General features: G+C 39.5%; 1 protein-coding gene across 3 annotated transcripts in view; it reads right to left on the bottom strand.

The window, feature by feature from the left end:
* Window positions 1–18,367, bottom strand: part of igf2bp1 (insulin-like growth factor 2 mRNA binding protein 1) — a 55,215-nt gene extending 36,848 nt beyond the window's left edge. For 2 of the 3 annotated variants that reach the window (XM_010874659.5, XM_010874660.5), the window contains exons 1-2: window positions 17,633–18,367; window positions 16,344–16,404 (exon numbers count right to left, since the gene is read on the bottom strand). In XM_010874659.5, coding sequence (XP_010872961.1) covers window positions 16,344–16,404; window positions 17,633–17,807 — 236 coding nt within the window. In that variant the 5' untranslated portion in view covers window positions 17,808–18,367. The remainder of the gene's footprint in view (window positions 1–16,343; window positions 16,405–17,632) is intronic. The other variant, XM_010874657.5, reaches the window with a different exon arrangement.
* Window positions 18,368–18,684: the final 317 nt, after the last annotated feature.

Raw genomic sequence — 18,684 nt, 5'->3', positions numbered from 1 at the left:
ATATTTGAAACGATAACGTTTGAAGCCAAACTTTAAACTGCTAAACTTCTCACTCATGTTGCACAGAATGAAAATGATTTGTATACAAATAATTAAATGCTAAATTAGTACATCTAGATGAAACAGGTAATATCAGCTTATTTGCACACAAATGCAATTCAGAATTCTCAAGTTTGTCCACAATGTTTTGCCTGTCAACTAATTGCCTCAGACTAGGCCTAAAAATTCATAAATTCCAAATCTATGTATATAGAGAGATGTAAATAATTCAGAACTAAATAATTTTTTCAATACTATGGTAATATAACTAATATAAAGTAGTACTGTACCAAAGAAACAATTATGTGGAACTAACAATGTGGAAATAATTGGCATAAATCTTATTGAGTTCTGCTAAATCAGTCATAATTTTGTTTAAATAAAAGATGAAATATTTATGTATATAGCCTATATATATTTACATTGAACATTGTGTAAAATAACATTTAGGACTTTACTATGAAGGTACATTGCATTTTCTGTTTAACTCTGATATGAATCAACTGTAAAAGTGACTTAATGTTGCACACTAATTAACATGAATATACATGAGAACAGGGGGACATCTGTTACTCCTTGTTTAGAAAAATGAGAAATATATTATTAGCCAGTTGTCTTAAATTGAGTAGTATGAAAGCCTGGTGCCACCAACCCAACACAACCACAATGTGAACACTAGAATATCCTGAATTCAATACAATTTATCTACATAAAAATGAAGCCCAGAAACCTTTAAAAAATATTTAACATAACATACTGGTCAGTTAGAACATAGTTTATGAGGTTGCCATTGTAAATACTTTAATAAAAATAATTGAACAATAAAAAAGAGGAATACAATGTTATTGTATTATGCTCAATTATATAGCACTATGTACTGTTAAACTAAAAGGACACCAGAAAATATATTTGTGTGAAGAATATAATTTGAAAGGAAAAATTATGTATTCGATTTGTATGACATACAAGTTGTGTAAAATATCCTCAATTGTGCAAAAAGCACTACAACTGAAAGACTATTGTTTTCTTCTTTTATTGCATTTCTGATTTTTGTTTTGTTTATCAATACTACTAAGTGCCAAGTTCTATAAGTTCGTTCCTGTCAATACCATCATCTTTAGTCAACAATGAACTTGGTCTAATTTGGTAGTGACATAACTTTTGTTAGAATTACTATTGTCCTTCCAGTTGAGATTTTAAAAAGGTACATCAAAGAGTTTTACCATGTAACAGCTCCTAATTTCAGAGAATGTTTAAATACAGTGCTTGAAGAAATTGGAACCCTTCAAAAGTGACAGTGAGAAAGCTAATCACTCACTACAACCACAGTTCCCCTCAACACAGATAAACAACCAATAGGAAGACCTGCCTCCAGAAACATTCAACAAAAATATCCACATTGCTCAGTGTTACCACTAACAGCTCTCCAGACCTCTTTAAGAAAAATATTTAAACATAATAAGCACATGAAAACTCAAAGTACACTTTGAGAAATGGAAAGAGAGAACTCAGCCCACAATGTGTTGCGTTTCAGAAACAAGATGGGGGTTTCTCAGTCAGAGCTTGTGACGTCAGCGCTGACTTTGTTTTGAATCAATGAACCCCAAGGACCTATAGAACGTCCAGAATGTCGGGGCCAGTCCCCTCCATATGCAGATGACTACTAGGAACAGGCAAGGAGCCCACACTGACACTCCCACGCTCCACCCCCATCCCATTTCATCTCCTTCTTATGTGCAACTTCAAACGCACAACCGAACGCCACAGTGGCTGCAGCAAACATGGATAGTGGAACGTCGGGTCAGAGTTGAATTTGCTGATCAATATGACAGGGATATTTGGGTCTGGGTTTAAAGACACACTGGAGCTTCGTTCTGGGAGACCACACAGCCTCAGAACCTAGTCTGCATCTAATATTGTTGAATTAGTTCTTAGGTATTCAAGAAGTTCTCTTTTGTGCATTTTGCTCAAAACTGCAAAAGCAGAGCAGGGTGTTTTAGGTAGATTTCTAGACTGTCTTTTTGACATTTACTTAAGGTATTACATGTTCTTTTAAGACATTAGCAAACTGTGTGGATTCTATGTGGATGGGTGTTTGATTAACATTCCCCAAATCTGTGGAATTGTTTGACTAAATAACTGTAGCTGAATTATTACTTGAGCAGGAGTTTGAACACATTTCAAACCAGTATGTAGACATCAGTCAACACCTTTACAAACAGCGGTCTAGAGAAGTATAGATGGAAGTAAACAGATTTTATCCAGCTTTTCCACCTTCTGTGGAAAAAACATTGAAAGCACAGAGAGTTGCTTTAAAAAAAAAAAAGAAGTAACTTACGGAGGTTGCCAATTCAAAAAAATATATTTCATGATAAGAAACCTACATGGGCGATGAAGTCACATAGGAATGAAGAGATGACTCCATGGCATGCCAACGGAGCAGTTATTTTAATAGGACTTATACCGTAACCCCCCAACCCCAATGCATGTGGTTTCATTCACAACATCGGTCAGAGTGTGTTTGACACCCACCCCACATAATGAAACTAAAGAAAGCTGTCTTAAACCACAACTGGGGGGTAAAAAATAAATAATCCACAGTCCCAAATAACAAAGCTTTCACACATGTTAAATGTTAGCATGTTTTCCAGACAGACAAAGTTGTATCTCAATGCATCATACAGGAAGGGATTTAGACCTCGTCGCTCTGCCGTCCATGTGCTCCACAACTCAGTAAATGGGTCCAATGCAGAAACTAAACACTGCACTCACATCTATGGCGAGCGTATCTCCTGTGTGTGATATGGTCCACTCCCACTACGGTGAAGTGACTAGCAAGAGGGGGCGAGGCATGGGGGAGGGGGTCTGAGCAAAGAGGTTTTAGCCCCCCCTCACTCCGTCTGCCTTGTGTGTGTGTGTGTGCGTGTGTGCATGTGTGTGTGTGCGCCCAGGCGGATAGTATGGCCATACCAGCACATGCCTGTTTTGCAGACATGTGACCTGTGGGCTCCATTTTAACCAACTCCACATCAGAGATGGAGGGGAAGAGAATGAATGCAAGAGAAACAAGGGGTGAAAATGGGTGTTGGTTCTATAAGGGTTATAAAGCCAAATAAGAGAACATTAAAAGTAGAGTTATCAGTCCTCTTAAGACAATATTAACACTAGGTTTATAAGACCTCATTAGACAATAATGACAATAGGGGTAATAAGGCCACAATAGATAATAATAACGCTAGGGGTTATAAGGCCTCATTAGAGAATAATAACAATAGGAGTTACATGGTCACAAAAGATAACAATAACATTAGGGTTATAAGGCCTCATTAGAGAATAATAACAATATTAGTTACATGGTAACAATAGATAAAAATAACATTAGGGTTATAAGGCCTTATTAGAGAATAATAACAAAATGAGTTATATGGTCACAATAGATAACAATAACACTAGGGTTATAAGGCCTCATTAGAGAATAATAACGCTAGAGTTATAAGGCCTCATAACAGAATAAAAACAAGGAGTTTTAAGCCCTCATAAGAGAATAATAGAGCTAGAGTTGTGAGAGAATAAAAAAATAAGAAGACATGCATACACACACACTTGTATCCACATTAGCAGCAGAGAGGGGTCCACATGAAATTATTAAAACAATTATCATGATCACTGATGTAAAACTGTTACCAATGGTTCCATCACTTGATTTCACACTTGGATTATACACATCTAAAAACTAGAGTAATGTTTACATGAGAGATTGAAAGTCATAGTTTGGGATTAGTGTTGGCTAACGATATTACCACTAACATCTTTTATAGAGGGATCAAGAGACGTGTAAACTAATTAATTGCGAAAATCTTAAACTGTTCCTTGAGAGGTGAGTTACTTTAAGCTCTATTAAATCTGTATTTACCTCTATGGTTCTATGGTTTTTCACATTTACCTCTTATCCAGAAGGACTTTATTTATTTATTTATTTATGGATCCTCTTGGTCCCCAAGTTGGGTTTGAACCTAGAACGCTCGGTTAGAATGATGAAGCTACAGGCTACCTTGTGTACAGCATGACTAAAACTTAAAGACAACCCTGTTAGCGGGACTGTTTTTACAGGAAATGTTGCGTATGTAGGCTCAAACGGAAATTAACATTACATTTTATTCACACTTCAGCAATTCAGCTTGAATAGAGTCCTTCATTACTTTATTTATTTCCTCCAAAAACTCTCAAACTGTCACTTCAACATCGAAGGACAATAAACCTGGCCAGAGAAATGCCTCCAGAGAAATTTGGTCACCATGACATAAGCCGTTTTTAAATAGTGATAATGATTAAAAAAAAAAGATTTGTAATTGTTCAATAATCAGTGGGATATGTTGGATGTCTTGAAGAGCAGAAAAACTGAACATTTTTAAATTCGCAATTCTTTTAACTGAGCTAAGAAAATACAGAAGGTAGTTTTAAACGTGTGTAGGCTAAAAAAAAATTACACGTGATGTTGTATTACAGACTTATTTTAAAATACAATACCATTGATAGGGCAAACACTTATTTTAAAATACAATACCATTGATAGGGCATACATTTTGGATGCACCAAACACAGGTAATTAAAAAATATATAAACAAAGGCACATTTGTTTGTCTGGTTCTCAAGCGCTTACAATTTTACTGCTTGATCAGTTGTAAACATTGTAGACTTGTGATCTTTACAAAACACTGGTTTGGTTCCAGGAGTTGTCACCTAAAGCGTCAACGGTTGTTGACACCATAGACTACAGGTAGAGCTAGCCAAAGAACAATTTTCCTCGTTTAGGTTTTTTCTCTTATAAAATGCAATAATGACAATCGTTCTATTAAACAGGGCATTAAACTAGCCTTGAAAGCCAATAACTGTCTAAACGTAATGTAAAATGCATGAGTGTAGTTTTTGACCTCCCACCTGTTCTGTCAAGTAACACACACTGCCCCAAAGCCGCAAGGTTAGAAATCCCATGAAGTCAATGGAAAATGTCACTAAGATTCATCGTGTTCATTCAAAGACGGTTTGTAAAAGTATATACACATTTTCTAATGGGTTGAAACTTGTTCATAAAATCCTGCAGTAGAAAATTATTCATTTTGGAAATAATATTTTATAATTGAATATTGTTTAAAAATGGTACAAATTCCAAGTAACTTCCAAAAACCCAATCAAATGAGAACAACTTGAATTGATGCATTCTATACACACACAACAACCAAGCAATCTTTCGATTACGTTGCTCCGATGAAGTATCAACTAATATCATGTTTCCATTTTAGACATATAACACGTCTTCACACAGAAACATGCACTGCCGACAACCTCTTTGTAATTCCATTGAACTATTTTAAATGATTAAACAGATACAACAAATGCTCAATATACAACAAATGCTCAATTATCCATTAAAGGATAATTTCACAATGTAAGGAGGTTTTTAAAAATGCACTTTGCATGGTTCAGTTTGTTTCCAAACAGCCATTATAAACCTTTGCTAACCTTAACCACGACTATCTAAAATTCTAAATTAACTAAATGAACTCCATATTTGTGTTCATGTTATTTGTTACATAACTTACATAGATTTTTTTGCTGTTGATGACTGAAGTTAACTGAAGTTAAATGATTATTTAAAGAAGAACAGCAAAGAGTTTTTCTTGGTCCCCTTCTTCACCACTTTCTGGGTGAGAAACCACTCATCAATAAGTCGTGAAATATTCAAATTCTCCTTTAACCGAGAAAGGAACTTGCCAAACTTCCAATTCTCCCTCTCTCCCTCCCCCTCTCTCTGTGCTTTGACGACCTGCAGTACATAAAAGATATGCTCTTGAATTCCATCTGTTGTCCTTTGTTTGGCTCATGAGTGAGGTTTACACACCTATGCTTTCCACATCTGTAGTCTGAAAATGTTCCCCACCTTGTAATGACAGAGCAGCACTCAGGGAACCTGTGCATATGAATCAGAATTTGATTGTTGCAGATGTACAAACTGTGGACACAATATATGACAAAATGTAAAGAAATTGGCAAACAATTTAGATCTCCGCTGCTTCTCAACCCCTGGACTATACCATTTGAAAATGGGCCAAGAATTTCTGAAGACCAGCAACAAAAATACTATCACTTTCCGAAAACCAAACTGTCCATGTTTCGGCACTTTAGGGTGCCAAGCCTCACGGTGATATCCACAGCAGGGAGAAATTGGAACAGTTGCCAAACCTACTTCAGGAAATACAACACCACTCAAAGCAGGACAGCAAGGGAAGTGATGGGAAGCTCCACCCACTCTCTGCTCATTGGTGCTAAAGTGTAGAGGAAGTATTCTGAGACAAAATGGTCGCCCTAGCTCATCCATCAGGTGGATGATGGTAAACATTCAAAATGAATACATTTGGTCTTTGATGAAAGGAGGTAATCAAAGGCAAAATAGGTAGTGAGTCAATTTCTGAATGTGAACTAAATCTAGGTGAGGAACCATTGAGACACTGAAGCAAAAACAGAAACTGTGAATATCGGTCAACGCCTATAAAACTGAAATGTTATGACATGGTTATAACCTTTTGATATGCCAGATGAGCTCCATCCTAAACTGACGTAACATGATTGTGAGTTTTACCTGTTTAGTTTCTAGACAGGTGCATACCGACAGTGTATTTTCTAAGTGTTACAGATTTTAAACACAAACATTTACTTTCCCATCATATGGTATACAGTCTAAGCAGAGAAACTGAATACAAGATTCAAATGTTCCTACAATGGAATTTGCTGTCCGGGGAAAATTCTGATTCCACAGGCACTAAGTCGCAAATGCCTCCCTTGAATTGATGGATACAACTCGTTTTTATACTTTCTAGTATTTTCAATGTGGGGTGTTGATGGTAAACTTGTGAATATGCAGACCATGTTTAATTTCAACATGGGGCTATTTCAACATGTCGTTTTTCAATTTTCTCAAAGTTTGTATCACACTCAATTAGATTAAATAAGCCTCAACAATGAAAAAGGACTTCATATTTAACCGGACTTAACCCTTTCAGTGGAAAAAGATCTGAGAGACCTCTTTATCCTAATCCCAACATGCTTTGTTGCAGGTAGATTTCTTTTCAGAGCACTTTGTTTAACATCTACACCACAGGTGTCAAACCGGTTCCACAAAGGGCCGAGTGTCTGCAGGTTTTTGGTTTTTCCTATAAATTGGTTCCTAGTTCATACCTACACAACCAGGTGAGGGTAGAAACTAACCAATCAGTGACCTAATTAACCAATCAAGTACAAGGAGAGAGCAAAAACCTGCACACTCGGCCCTCCGTGGAACCGGTTTGACACCTCTGATCTACACTTTCCCCTGAGAACCTTGATTTACTGATCTACTATACATTGGTGAATAACATATATTATTCTAAACTCATTAAGTTGGAAATGGCTTGGATTTATGGCACCCATTACTGGGACGTTTGATCCCGGTTTAGATGGTTCAGATAGTGATGTGTGCAAAATTCTTCATCACATGTCAATCATTCTGAGTGTAGTTGCGGGTGATAAAATGTTCCAATTGTTGAATATTCTTCCTCTGGGTGGATCCTGATGGAAGTTAATAATCACTTCACAAACTGGCATACTGTGACTTGTAGGTCTGGCAGGGCCCAGGAGCTAGGATTTTGAGACCACAACATTGAAGAGAACTAGGTCATAACTTAAAGCCACATTAAATGTTCAATATGTGGTCATAAAGGGCTGACTTTTAATTGAAACCCACACCGTTGTTTGTGGGGCGTTTCTCTCACATCACTTTGAAAGCATATGCAAACATGGTAACGTACAGGGTTAAATTCCAGAATGCCTTGTGCTGGAGAAAAAAGTTACACCAAATAAATGCGTATGGATTGAAATTCTAAATGCCTAGACACGTTTTGAACTGGTTTTGAACAGTGTATTTTCAATAGCCTGGGGAGGAAAGATGTGAGTTAGCTGTTGGCTAAATCTGGTGTCATCACCTCTCAGTCACTTCTCAGATTTATGTTTTTGTTGCAGTTTATCCCGATCCAAATTAACGTAATTAATAATAGTATGAAAAATCTGGGAATTAATTATTTGTTTATTCAAAACATACATATACATATACATATATCTTCAAACCTATTTGTGGAAAGAAATTCTATTGTGTTCTATTCTGTTTTCTGAAATTTAGCACAAATATTTGAGTACATAAACTTCTGTTTATTTTAAATTCATAAGAATTAATATACAACAATATTATTTTAAACTAGGATTAATCTGTTAATGCATATAACTACTTCAAACCTTATGCAGCACAAAGTGGACAAATGTTCTCTCCAGTCATTTACTATCACACCCTCTCTGTTCCTATAGAACCACGGGAGGATAGACTGTGGCCAAATGTGCTGAGAGATGTAGCGGGCAGCATCCAACCAACTGTATCACATCCAGAGATGTACCAGGTACCATCCAACCAACTGTATCACATCTAGAGATGTAGCAGGTACCATCCAACCAACTGTATCACATCCAGAGATGTAGCAGGTACCATCCAACCTACTGTTTCACATCCAGAGATGCAGCCTGAAGGCTGGGCTCACCTGAACTGTTCACTCTGTCCTCGCTTTTCCCATATCAACTCGGAAGGACGCAGCGGAACAGCCGTGGTAGACACAGCAGTGATAGGCAGTTCCATAACAAGCCATCATAAGGCCACAAGACAAATGTGTCTGCGCTGAGTTTTCAAAGCCACAAAGTGAAGGAATGATCCAATAAGGATGCTTGACCCGCAGACTGACTCGATTTGCAAAATGAACAAGATCGCACAGAATGCCCACCCATGACATTATTCATCTCTTAACTAGCTCCACACTTTGGAGGGGAAGATCTATTCACGATTACAAAACACTTTGTATCCTTGTAGCCTTAATCCTTTCCTCAATATAAATGTCAGTCATTTAGACTGTAACTGTAGGAAGGACAACAACACCTGGCTCATTCCACAGTAAACCAAACACCAGGATGTCAGTCTTATCTGGCCATTACTGCGTCGGGTTCATTTTTATTTACAGAAAGCTGCAGCATATTGAAGCCGAAGCAAAATAAAGAGTGAACATCAGCCGGCCACAGCATCTTTATATGTTAGCAGCAATACTTCTGCAACATGTCCCTGTGACATATTTTTCTATTATAACGTTCTTGGCACACATCAGTGGGTAGGCAATCCTGGTATGGGACATCCGCTACAGGCACATCATGTCTGTTTTATTTAATCAACCCAGAACACCAGTTGTGTTGAATTTTGTCTACAACTAACCTAACCTCAGTTACGTTAGTTGTACCCCAAAAAAACTAAAAAGAGGATTTGGAAAACTGCAGTAAATGTGCAGTAACTGCAGTCAACTATGAAAGTTTGAAGGCTGTAATTACAGAAATTCTGCAGTTATTCTGTGATCTGAATTTTTTCTTTGTTAGGGCTAGTCAGAACAAACTCCCCACGGCACCTGCTGCACTCTGGGAACAAACTGGCAAACATATGTCCTTTGGAAGCCAGCAAAAACGATTTGAAGCAGTCCACTTCAGGTTCATCAAGATCCATTTGGGTAAGAGAATAGCTCTTCCCCTGCTACTACTCAAAGAACAAATAAGGACGCCCTCCCCATAGGTCCCTTGATCTTGATTTCTCGTTGCAACGGAAAAATACATATTGTTAAACTAAGGCAAAGGGGAGTGCCCACTCCCCATACCCCACCGCCATCCTATGCCCTTTTGAATGAGTTCACTGTATTCTTCACCCCAGTGAGCCTCCAGCAAAGCCAGTCCAACAGACAAGGTCATGGGCGAGGGGGTTGGGGGTGGGAGCACTCCTTACACAAGGAAGTGAAATGTTTTTTTATTTTTGTTTTTCTGAGACGTTCTGGTAGGCTGAACCGGCCTGAGGAGTTAGTATTCCAGAACCGGTGAGGGAAGGAAGTAAAGGTTGGGGTTGTAAATGTGATAAGTGAAAGTGAACGAATACTGGGTTCAGTCATGAAAGCTCTTCAGATTGAGGCCACTTTTAATTCTATTCCATTCATGAAATATTATACAGCTTTAATTACACCACACTCTGATGTTTTTATCCAAATTGAAATGGTCCGTACAATATTATAAAATAAAGTAAAATGACTGGATTTCCCTTTCAGTCATTTTGTTTAAAACCTCTTCCTCAGCCAAATGTGGCTTTTCAATTGATGGTCCAAAAGACCAGTAAGATGAATGATAATGAAACTAGAAAGAATTAAGATCACAGGTGTACAGAAAAAGGTTCTACCCCTATAAACAATAGACTTTCAAAAGGTATGGAAACCACTCAATAAAGTGTTTCTCACAATTCAACAGTTCTCAGGAAACTTTCATAATGAATCTTGAGAAAACTCCATCAAATGTGGAACTATAACACCTGTGAATTTTATTATTAACAACGCAACCAAATTAACATTGACACATTACCATCTAATTGTCTAGAAAAACATCCTCAGTTTCCCATTGACGTATCCTTGTAAAAACACTTATATGCATCACATATGCCTAATAATTTTGTTATAAGAGCTAGTGCGTTTTGTGCTTCTCAATCCCCCACCAAATGCCCCCCTCTCCAGCTGTTTGGTGCAACGCCACCCCTGGACATCTGCACTCTCCAGGAGGCTTCTTCTGGGTGACGTGCCCTTGGTTGGGTGGGGTGGGGTGGAATGGAGCACGGTGGTGAGGCAAGCCTCCAAAATGGAGGGCCCCCTTCCCCTCTGTTCATCCACACAGGGACTCTACCCCAGGGCCTCCCTGCTTCGACCCTACACCCTCCCTCTCTCTTTCACCTTTGTTTCTGAGTCACAATTACTCACATGCTCGGCAGAATGTGTTTCCTGACTACAACACATCATTTTCATGTATGTGCTGCTGCGACGCCTGCACGAGTGTGTGTAGGTGGGAGGGGCTTGGGGCTGGTTTCCCCTTGAATTTCCAATTGCAGCTCAGTAATGCCCGGGTCTTATACATGGCGAGGAATCCACTTGGCCGCACAATGATCCCAGTCGAGTGAATTACTCCTTTACACAATATATAGGCTCGCCCATTCATTGCAAAACTCAAAGAGCTTGTAGTTTTTTTTATCTCCTCTGCTTTTCTTCCTTTTCACCCTTGGCTTCTTCCAGGTCAACGGTTAAAAATTTGTACCAAATTTCACGAGACTTCAATCAAACTGCATTTTTTTCCACATGGCAGCTGTGGTTGGTTGATGTGGCAGGGGGGCGGAGTCGGGGTGGATGCAGGGGCTAGCGGTGGACATGGCAAGTCAGGGCTGGAGCCGAACACTGTGAGAGGATCTGAGTGGGGAGTGGGACTCAGCCCCTTTAAAATCAGGACAGATGGTTCAACCCAGAGAGGAGGGAAGAAGGCACATTTACAAGGGGTTGGGGGTTTCTTAAAGAGATGGTGCACATTTCTGCCCCTGCTAGACCCCACCCACAGATCCCCCACCACCCTCTCAAATCCATACACACACACAAATGGGCCCACTCCTCTTTAACCCCTCCCCCTCACACTCCATCTACACCAAACCACAACCCCCCACTCGTTTTTTCTTTCCTTCTGAAAGCTCATAAGGATGTCGCCCCTGCCTATCCTCCCCTACACTTTCTTCTGCAACGGAAGCCCCAGAGAGAGAGAAAATTAGAGAAAGATCGAGAGACAGCGAAGAGAAAAAAGGGGACTGAGAGCAGCTGATCGTATAACCTTATAGGGGAGTGCGCGTGCAAGTGTGCGACGGTTCCTCGTATCGTTTTCTATCACTCACTCACTGAAACACTCGCATACTGTTTTCTCTCCTCGTTCTGCAAGGCATACAAAAAGTTACGTCTTTGGAATGTAATCAAGCACAGAACGTGCTTTTTTGCCGGATGCGTACGTACTGGGAGACCGACAGCCTTTTCATGTGCTGCAGCGTCAACTGACTCCGCGCTGCACACAGGTGTTCCAGCCAGCTGATTGGTCGCACCCCTCTCTCTCCCAACGCCCCCGCCTAGCCTTTGGTCGTACAACAATCCTGATAGGAAGAGTGAGTGTGCGGGCTGCGAGGCTTGAGACAGGCAAAGCGGACCTATACTACGGTACTACGTGTTTACCCAACAAGAAAGGGGTTTGATTGAACCAGATAAAGACTTTACATCTGAATGCATTTGCCACTTATTTTAGGCCGTTGTTTGCAACATCGCAGGAAGGAATAGCCTAAATAAAAACAATCCTATATTTCTGACTCAAAGTTTCAGAGATATGTTTCAAAGACATTTCAATTATTTTCAAAGAAAATAATTTTTTTTATAATCATATCTGGGGCTTTCCGCCATGGCATCTTTTTTTCATTTAACCCTAAAAGCGCATAATTTAAAACGTTTAAAGGCAAAAGGGTTTTGCAACCAACTATACTCGCACAATTAGCTACAGTTCTATCAACGTCTGGTCTAACTTTAATCCAGAGGACAATGTAGGTGTTGAACTTCAGCGCAACAGTAACAGGCAGCCTTACAGGATGGATGGCAGGCAAATGGGAGGATAATTACAGAACAGTTTTACAAAACAAACAATTACTGTAATGAACTCAATCAGGAGTGCGAAGGGCACGCTTTCATTTTCACTAAGCACTCCTGCGACCACAATGCCACCCAAATACAGATGTGCGTAGAATTTAATGGCGAATTCCTTCCTCCCGCCTGGCAGAAACAAGTGACCTGGCAGCCTATAAAACACGACCGTGAAGTCACAGTATAGGAAATCAACCTTTCTTTTTCCTCTTTCAATTTTATCCTGACTTTTGTTGGGTGATGCTAGAACCTCACAGGTAGGAGTAGGAGAAGGCTATTGTTGTTTTAATATATGTATATTTTACTAGCAACTGGCATCTAAGAAAGGGTCTGGAACTGCCCTTCTATTTCAAGATCTCTAAGTGTCAGCACAGCAAAACATGGCGGACACAGCAAACCGCCAGGTCCGTGGCTATGTAGCATTCCTCCTAAAAATATGGAATCCGCAGAAGGGGAAACAGGGCCATGCCCCCCCCCCCCCCCCCCCCCCCATGGCCATTGTTATCGGTTTCGTTGTTGGCAAAGTTGAGGTGAGAAAGTGTCGCCTAACGTGGTAAAAGCACGATACCGTAAAGATTCTGCTGTACAATCACATGTGGTTAACACAGTGATTGTTGTTTCTAGTAACGTCTTTGTAGTTGCAAATGGAAGTTACAGTTTCCCCATTAGGCTTTCGGTGAAGCAGGACCGCGGGTCCTGGGGTTTGTAAGCGGATGAAGTGTTGTACATACTACAATGTATCGTACACAACACACGTAGCCTACATCGAATCCACACTTGCAGAAGAGAAACGTAGTCTAATGTTCAACAGTTGCTTGTTGAGCTTTGGCAAGCCAAGTCCACGAGATAGTTAGTGAACAAAAATAATACTTTACTTCTCCAAACATCCAACACAAACTGAGTTGTCACAAGTACAACAACACACCGTGAGCCATTTCAATGCCCAGGGCCACACCAGATTCTTTGCAATGGGGGTGTTTTCCCCCCTGCATGCATTTTTTATTCCTAGTGCAGTTATATAAGGAGGGACAGAGCAAAGGGGGAGTGCAAAATCGGAAAGGACTTTCCCTCTGAAGACCCTTCCCCAGACACCACCTCTGTCCCACCCTCTCTTTCTATCGCTCTCACTGACACACACCCAAGACTCACGTACACACTCTGCTACACTACAGCAGGTCTACGTCACTTACAGGCCTTAGCTCCCCCCCCCCACAGCTGCAAAAAGGACACACCTTGTGAAGATATACGTTGTATGAATCAATCCGCTTAAGCCAATGTAAAGAATCAATTACACATAGGCCAACGCATTTAAGTTTGAATAGTTACCAGCGTCATGACAACAAATTACATCAATATCATACGCTGAAATATTTAAAAGCAATGTAGTCAAAAGTAGACTTTGTATTTACAGTACAGGTGAAATATAACAATGAGGTGGTACTGCACTCGTGTCAAGTCACGTGATTCCTCGAAAAGCATCAGGTTGCAGCCAAAGGAGCAGCTTTTGAACAATATTCAGTGCCTCATAAAGTGACCACTTTCTTCAATTGTTTTTTTCTGTATTCACTAAAGCCCGCGAGGCCTTGCTTCTCATCAACATCAAATTAGTCTTGGCTTTCATTGGAAGTCTGAAATAACACGACACAACGGATAGCCTACTGTCGTTCCATTTACATTATTCTCAAATAATTGGTCATGTTTTATATTTTCAGGTGATTTTTAAACTGAATAAAAAAGGTACGAATGATTTCAGACTACCCAGGCCCTGAAAGTAATATACAACGTGAAATAAAATTCCTAATTCAGGTTTTAGGATAATTTGGCCTACGCTGTAGTTGAGGTATTGCGGCCATTTTGAGTGAGCAATAAATGATGCCTATTCAAAACAAACGGTTAGCCTATAATATTTCAGTTAACATTAAAGCCTATAAAGACCTATCGGTGGCAAAAAATAAAAACTACAAAAGCTTCATTAAGAAGCAGAGAGGGTTGAGTGCCTTGCAGCAGCGAATAAACGACACTGCAAAATTACACCAACTGCCATTCCTGAGGCTCGCCATTTTTCGAACTCAAGTGACGTTGGATGACTTATCTGAGTTCTGGGGACCACGTGTTGTGGCCAGAATATCACCTAAGTTAGTATCCTCTAACTGTATTTCTCAGTGCCATTCAAGTTTGGTAACTTGCAGCTTCATTCGAATCACTTATAATCATATCTGTGAATTATTTACTTGGGCAAAGACTGCAAATAACCCATTAATTAATTAAAAGTATAATATTTTTCTTCACATATAGACATAGAATCCACCCAAGAATGATACTGGAATCGTTCGTTGCAAAACATATTTCTGTGCTGATTCAGACTTCTATATGCACATAATTATACGCTGATGGCTACCTCGTATTCCTGAGTTGTATACAGTGTACCTAGCCTACGCCCAACCACCAGACTACATAGCCTACTAGTTTTACAGAAAAAACGTGAATATATGCTATTTGGGTACTTCTTTATGTGTCTTTGATGTATTTCATGTTTAGTCGTCAACAGGTCTTTTCATTTACAAACAATTTCAATTTCCTACGTATGTTAAAAGGTAGATTTAATGATTTTTAAACCAAGCAAACATTTCGAAATATCTTTAGCTGGGTCAACTGTAATCGAAGGAGACATATCACCATTTTGTTAGGACTGTTGCTGTAAATATATAGGGATATATATAGGGATCTACCCAAATTATTTTTGATAAAAATTCATTAAATTCACGTGAGCATTGCATTTCATCACAATATATATGTGTTCTGCAACACACACAAAAATATGTCTGTTTAGGTACAAAACACGATTTAAACCAGAGGAAGAATAGGTATATGCACTTAACCGTCTTCTTCTAGGCTACAGTACTTGATGTTTGTTTTATGTTTTCCTCCAAAATTCTACCCATAAGACTAAAATAATGCTGAATCAACATTATAAGTCAATATCTTCCACTTGCGTTACATTATATTGCTCTAATCTTTGCATAATAAAAGCATAAATGTTATTTCAGAGGTTCGCTCTTTGTAATGACTAACAGCAGCGAGACAAACTATCAAGTTTCAATCAAATATAGGCATTGCAAATCAATTGTCACTAGGCTGTGAGTTAAATTAAATGTCAACATGTAGGCTAGTAGGCCAGTACAATCACGTAACTAATAACACAGCCGTAAACATTGCACGTAAAAAGTAGGTATGTGGCCCTACACAGTTCGAGTAAATAATTACGTACACAGGAAGGCCTAAATGCAAGGCATTACTGGGGCCTTCGCGTTGTAAAACAAACGCAATTTAAGGATGACGTTGCAACAAATTTTCTCTTCTCTATGCAAGAAAAGTGACCAAAGAGTGTTCCTTTGGACACTATCCTTTCGTGCCTATGCAGACAAGTCTCGTGACACCACATACTCTACACATGAGTAAGCTACCGTTTACAGCAATGCCATTAAAGAGTAGCCATACACACAAACACAGCACAAATATTGGATTGGCGAGGCCCTTTCCACACACCCAGCATACAACTCGACATGTATTGGATGCATTAACTTGAATTGCAACATAGCCCTTTTCCAGCCACACGCCATACATTACAGTGTGCAACAATTTAAGTCATATTGGGGGAGGGGTGCTAAATACCTTTGCTTCTTAGGGACAGAGTGTTCGACCTCGATACGTTTCCCATGAAGCTCCACTTTACCTGTGAATTAAATGTGTATGTTGAAAAACATCGTGGCCATGTCCTTCAGTTAGAGTACACAAAATGCTATGTAAGTATTCGCGGTCTGCAAATAATATATACCATGTGACTGACTAAGTTGTGTGTGTTTCTGTGTCCTGTAATGTCTAATATGCATTTAGTGTGTTCAAAATATGTAGCTGAGGCCTTCTGCCACGAGAGGCTTGTTTTGGTTGAAGAACTTACACTGCTGGCTCAAAATTGAAAAAGTAATTCAACGTCTTAACTGTGTATTAACTCATTAACTCCTATATCAGGTCCTAAGAACATTGTTGATCTATTACAACTCACTGTTACCATTCCCGCGTGCCCTAATGCAGTTAAACAAAACACTTATTAAAGTGTTTCATTCTGATATTTGTGTAACTTAATAGTCCATCTGAAAATGACATTGTCAAACATTTAATAACAGCTGAAGATACACTTTTGCCTGTCCTTGAGTCCATGATCTATTTCAGGCTTAACACACTAACAGCATGGCGATCATCTCGCTATATAGAACACACATCACATGCTTGGCAGGAAATTATGAAAATACATTTAAGGAAATCAAGCCAATCCGTGAGGTGCGAGCTGAACGATAGACTAATTTGATAATGTTAAAATCAAAGCCGTTAATCTATGAGAGAATAGCATTTTTATTTTAGCTATTACAGTGGCCTATTGGCCAAAAGGGGGAGGGGTACGATTTCATTCTATAGCTCTACGGAGTACACAGAACCTTGTCATGCGAGGAAGAAGAGTGCATGGTTTCGGCAAGTAGCCTAGAAGCGTGAGGACATCAGGCCGAAATATATAGGCATCTGGCTATCCAGGACTAACATTTGTAGCAGGGTAAGCAAATGGAACTAAAATAGATTATGATTCTATTAGAAATCTGTATATCTTGATGTCCACATTCAAATAGATGTGATGTGCCCCGTCTCCCGGTAAAAGTTGAGTAGCCTATCTTGTTGTTCAGCCAGGCACTTCATATCTCCCCTCGATCATTAAATGAAAACAAATGTAATATTTGTTGTACTAGATGTCTCTTCATTTGATCGCCCCTTCTTACGGAACATTATAAAATTTGGACATGTGAGGGGAATGGGCAAACCCATATATTTGAGCCTAGGTGATTTCCCCATCGAATGAAATTACATAAAGGGCAGACGCTATTGAAAGGGCTCATTTACGTTCAATTACTTACCAGAAAATGTTTCAATGGCTTTCATAGCCCATTGGTCGTCCGGACAATCAACAAACGCGTAACCAGTTTTCATAAGAAACTGCCCGGAGTATGGAATCTTGTAATCATCAAAGGTTTTAACCAAGTCCTCTGCAGTCACGTTTTCATTCAAATTTCCAATGTAAAGCTTGTTCATGTTGAAAAACAGAGGTCCTTCAATTGAAATGAAAAATCTGAGTAACTAAACTTTTTCTTTGAAAACGCAACAAGATGGATCTACCCAGGACGATCACAGATTGAAAGCACTTGCAAATGTCCACAAGCAGTAAAAGAAAACGAAAGGATTTTTTTTTGAAAAGTCAACTAAAAGAAAAAGGAAAAAGTTGAAAGTAGTCGTAATGTTGTAGTCTGATTACGTCCAATACTGAAGTGGAGAAACCTGGACTGCACCAAACCTAAGCGAATTAATCGCACTATGTAGAAATTGATCAATTTGAATTAATTTGATGGTGGTTATGGTGGAATAGTGGTAGAAGTATGGCGGGATCGGGAGAATTGTTTTCCTCTCTCTGCCCCTCTACCTCGAGTTGTACCCTGCACTGTCACAGATCCTTCTGCCTGGCGATGGCACCGCCTCTAAACCGACTCGAATTCACTAATTTTTTTTTATTTGCAAAGGAAACCACGTGGTATCGGAGTAGCTAGAGAAAGGGCCAGCCTCCTGGCCGAACGGCTCACCAGATGAGTGTGAGAAGCGAGCCTCCGTGCTATGCGCTCCACGGTGCTGTGTGCGTAGGCCTATAGGCTTTATGCATACGTAGCCCACACATGCGCGAGTATGCTCTGCTTATGCGCTGAATATTTCAGTCACTGGGAGGAGAGACTTCCTCCAAGACACGGATGTGTGTTTTGTCTTTTTAGATTGAATTCTCAGGTTTCGGATCGGAGAACACAATGGATGTCTGCGGACGTGTGTGAGTTGAGGTCGACTTAGTTCATCAGTTTAATTAATGTAACTGCATTTGGTCATGACATTTTTTCCCTAAGCCCACCCCTGGAATTCATCCCGCCTC

The sequence above is a fragment of the Esox lucius genome, chromosome 11 (assembly GCF_011004845.1).
Source record: "Esox lucius isolate fEsoLuc1 chromosome 11, fEsoLuc1.pri, whole genome shotgun sequence".
Lineage (NCBI taxonomy): Eukaryota > Metazoa > Chordata > Actinopteri > Esociformes > Esocidae > Esox > Esox lucius.
Note: the sequence above shows the minus strand (reverse complement) of the source record. Positions and strands in the feature narration are given on the sequence as shown.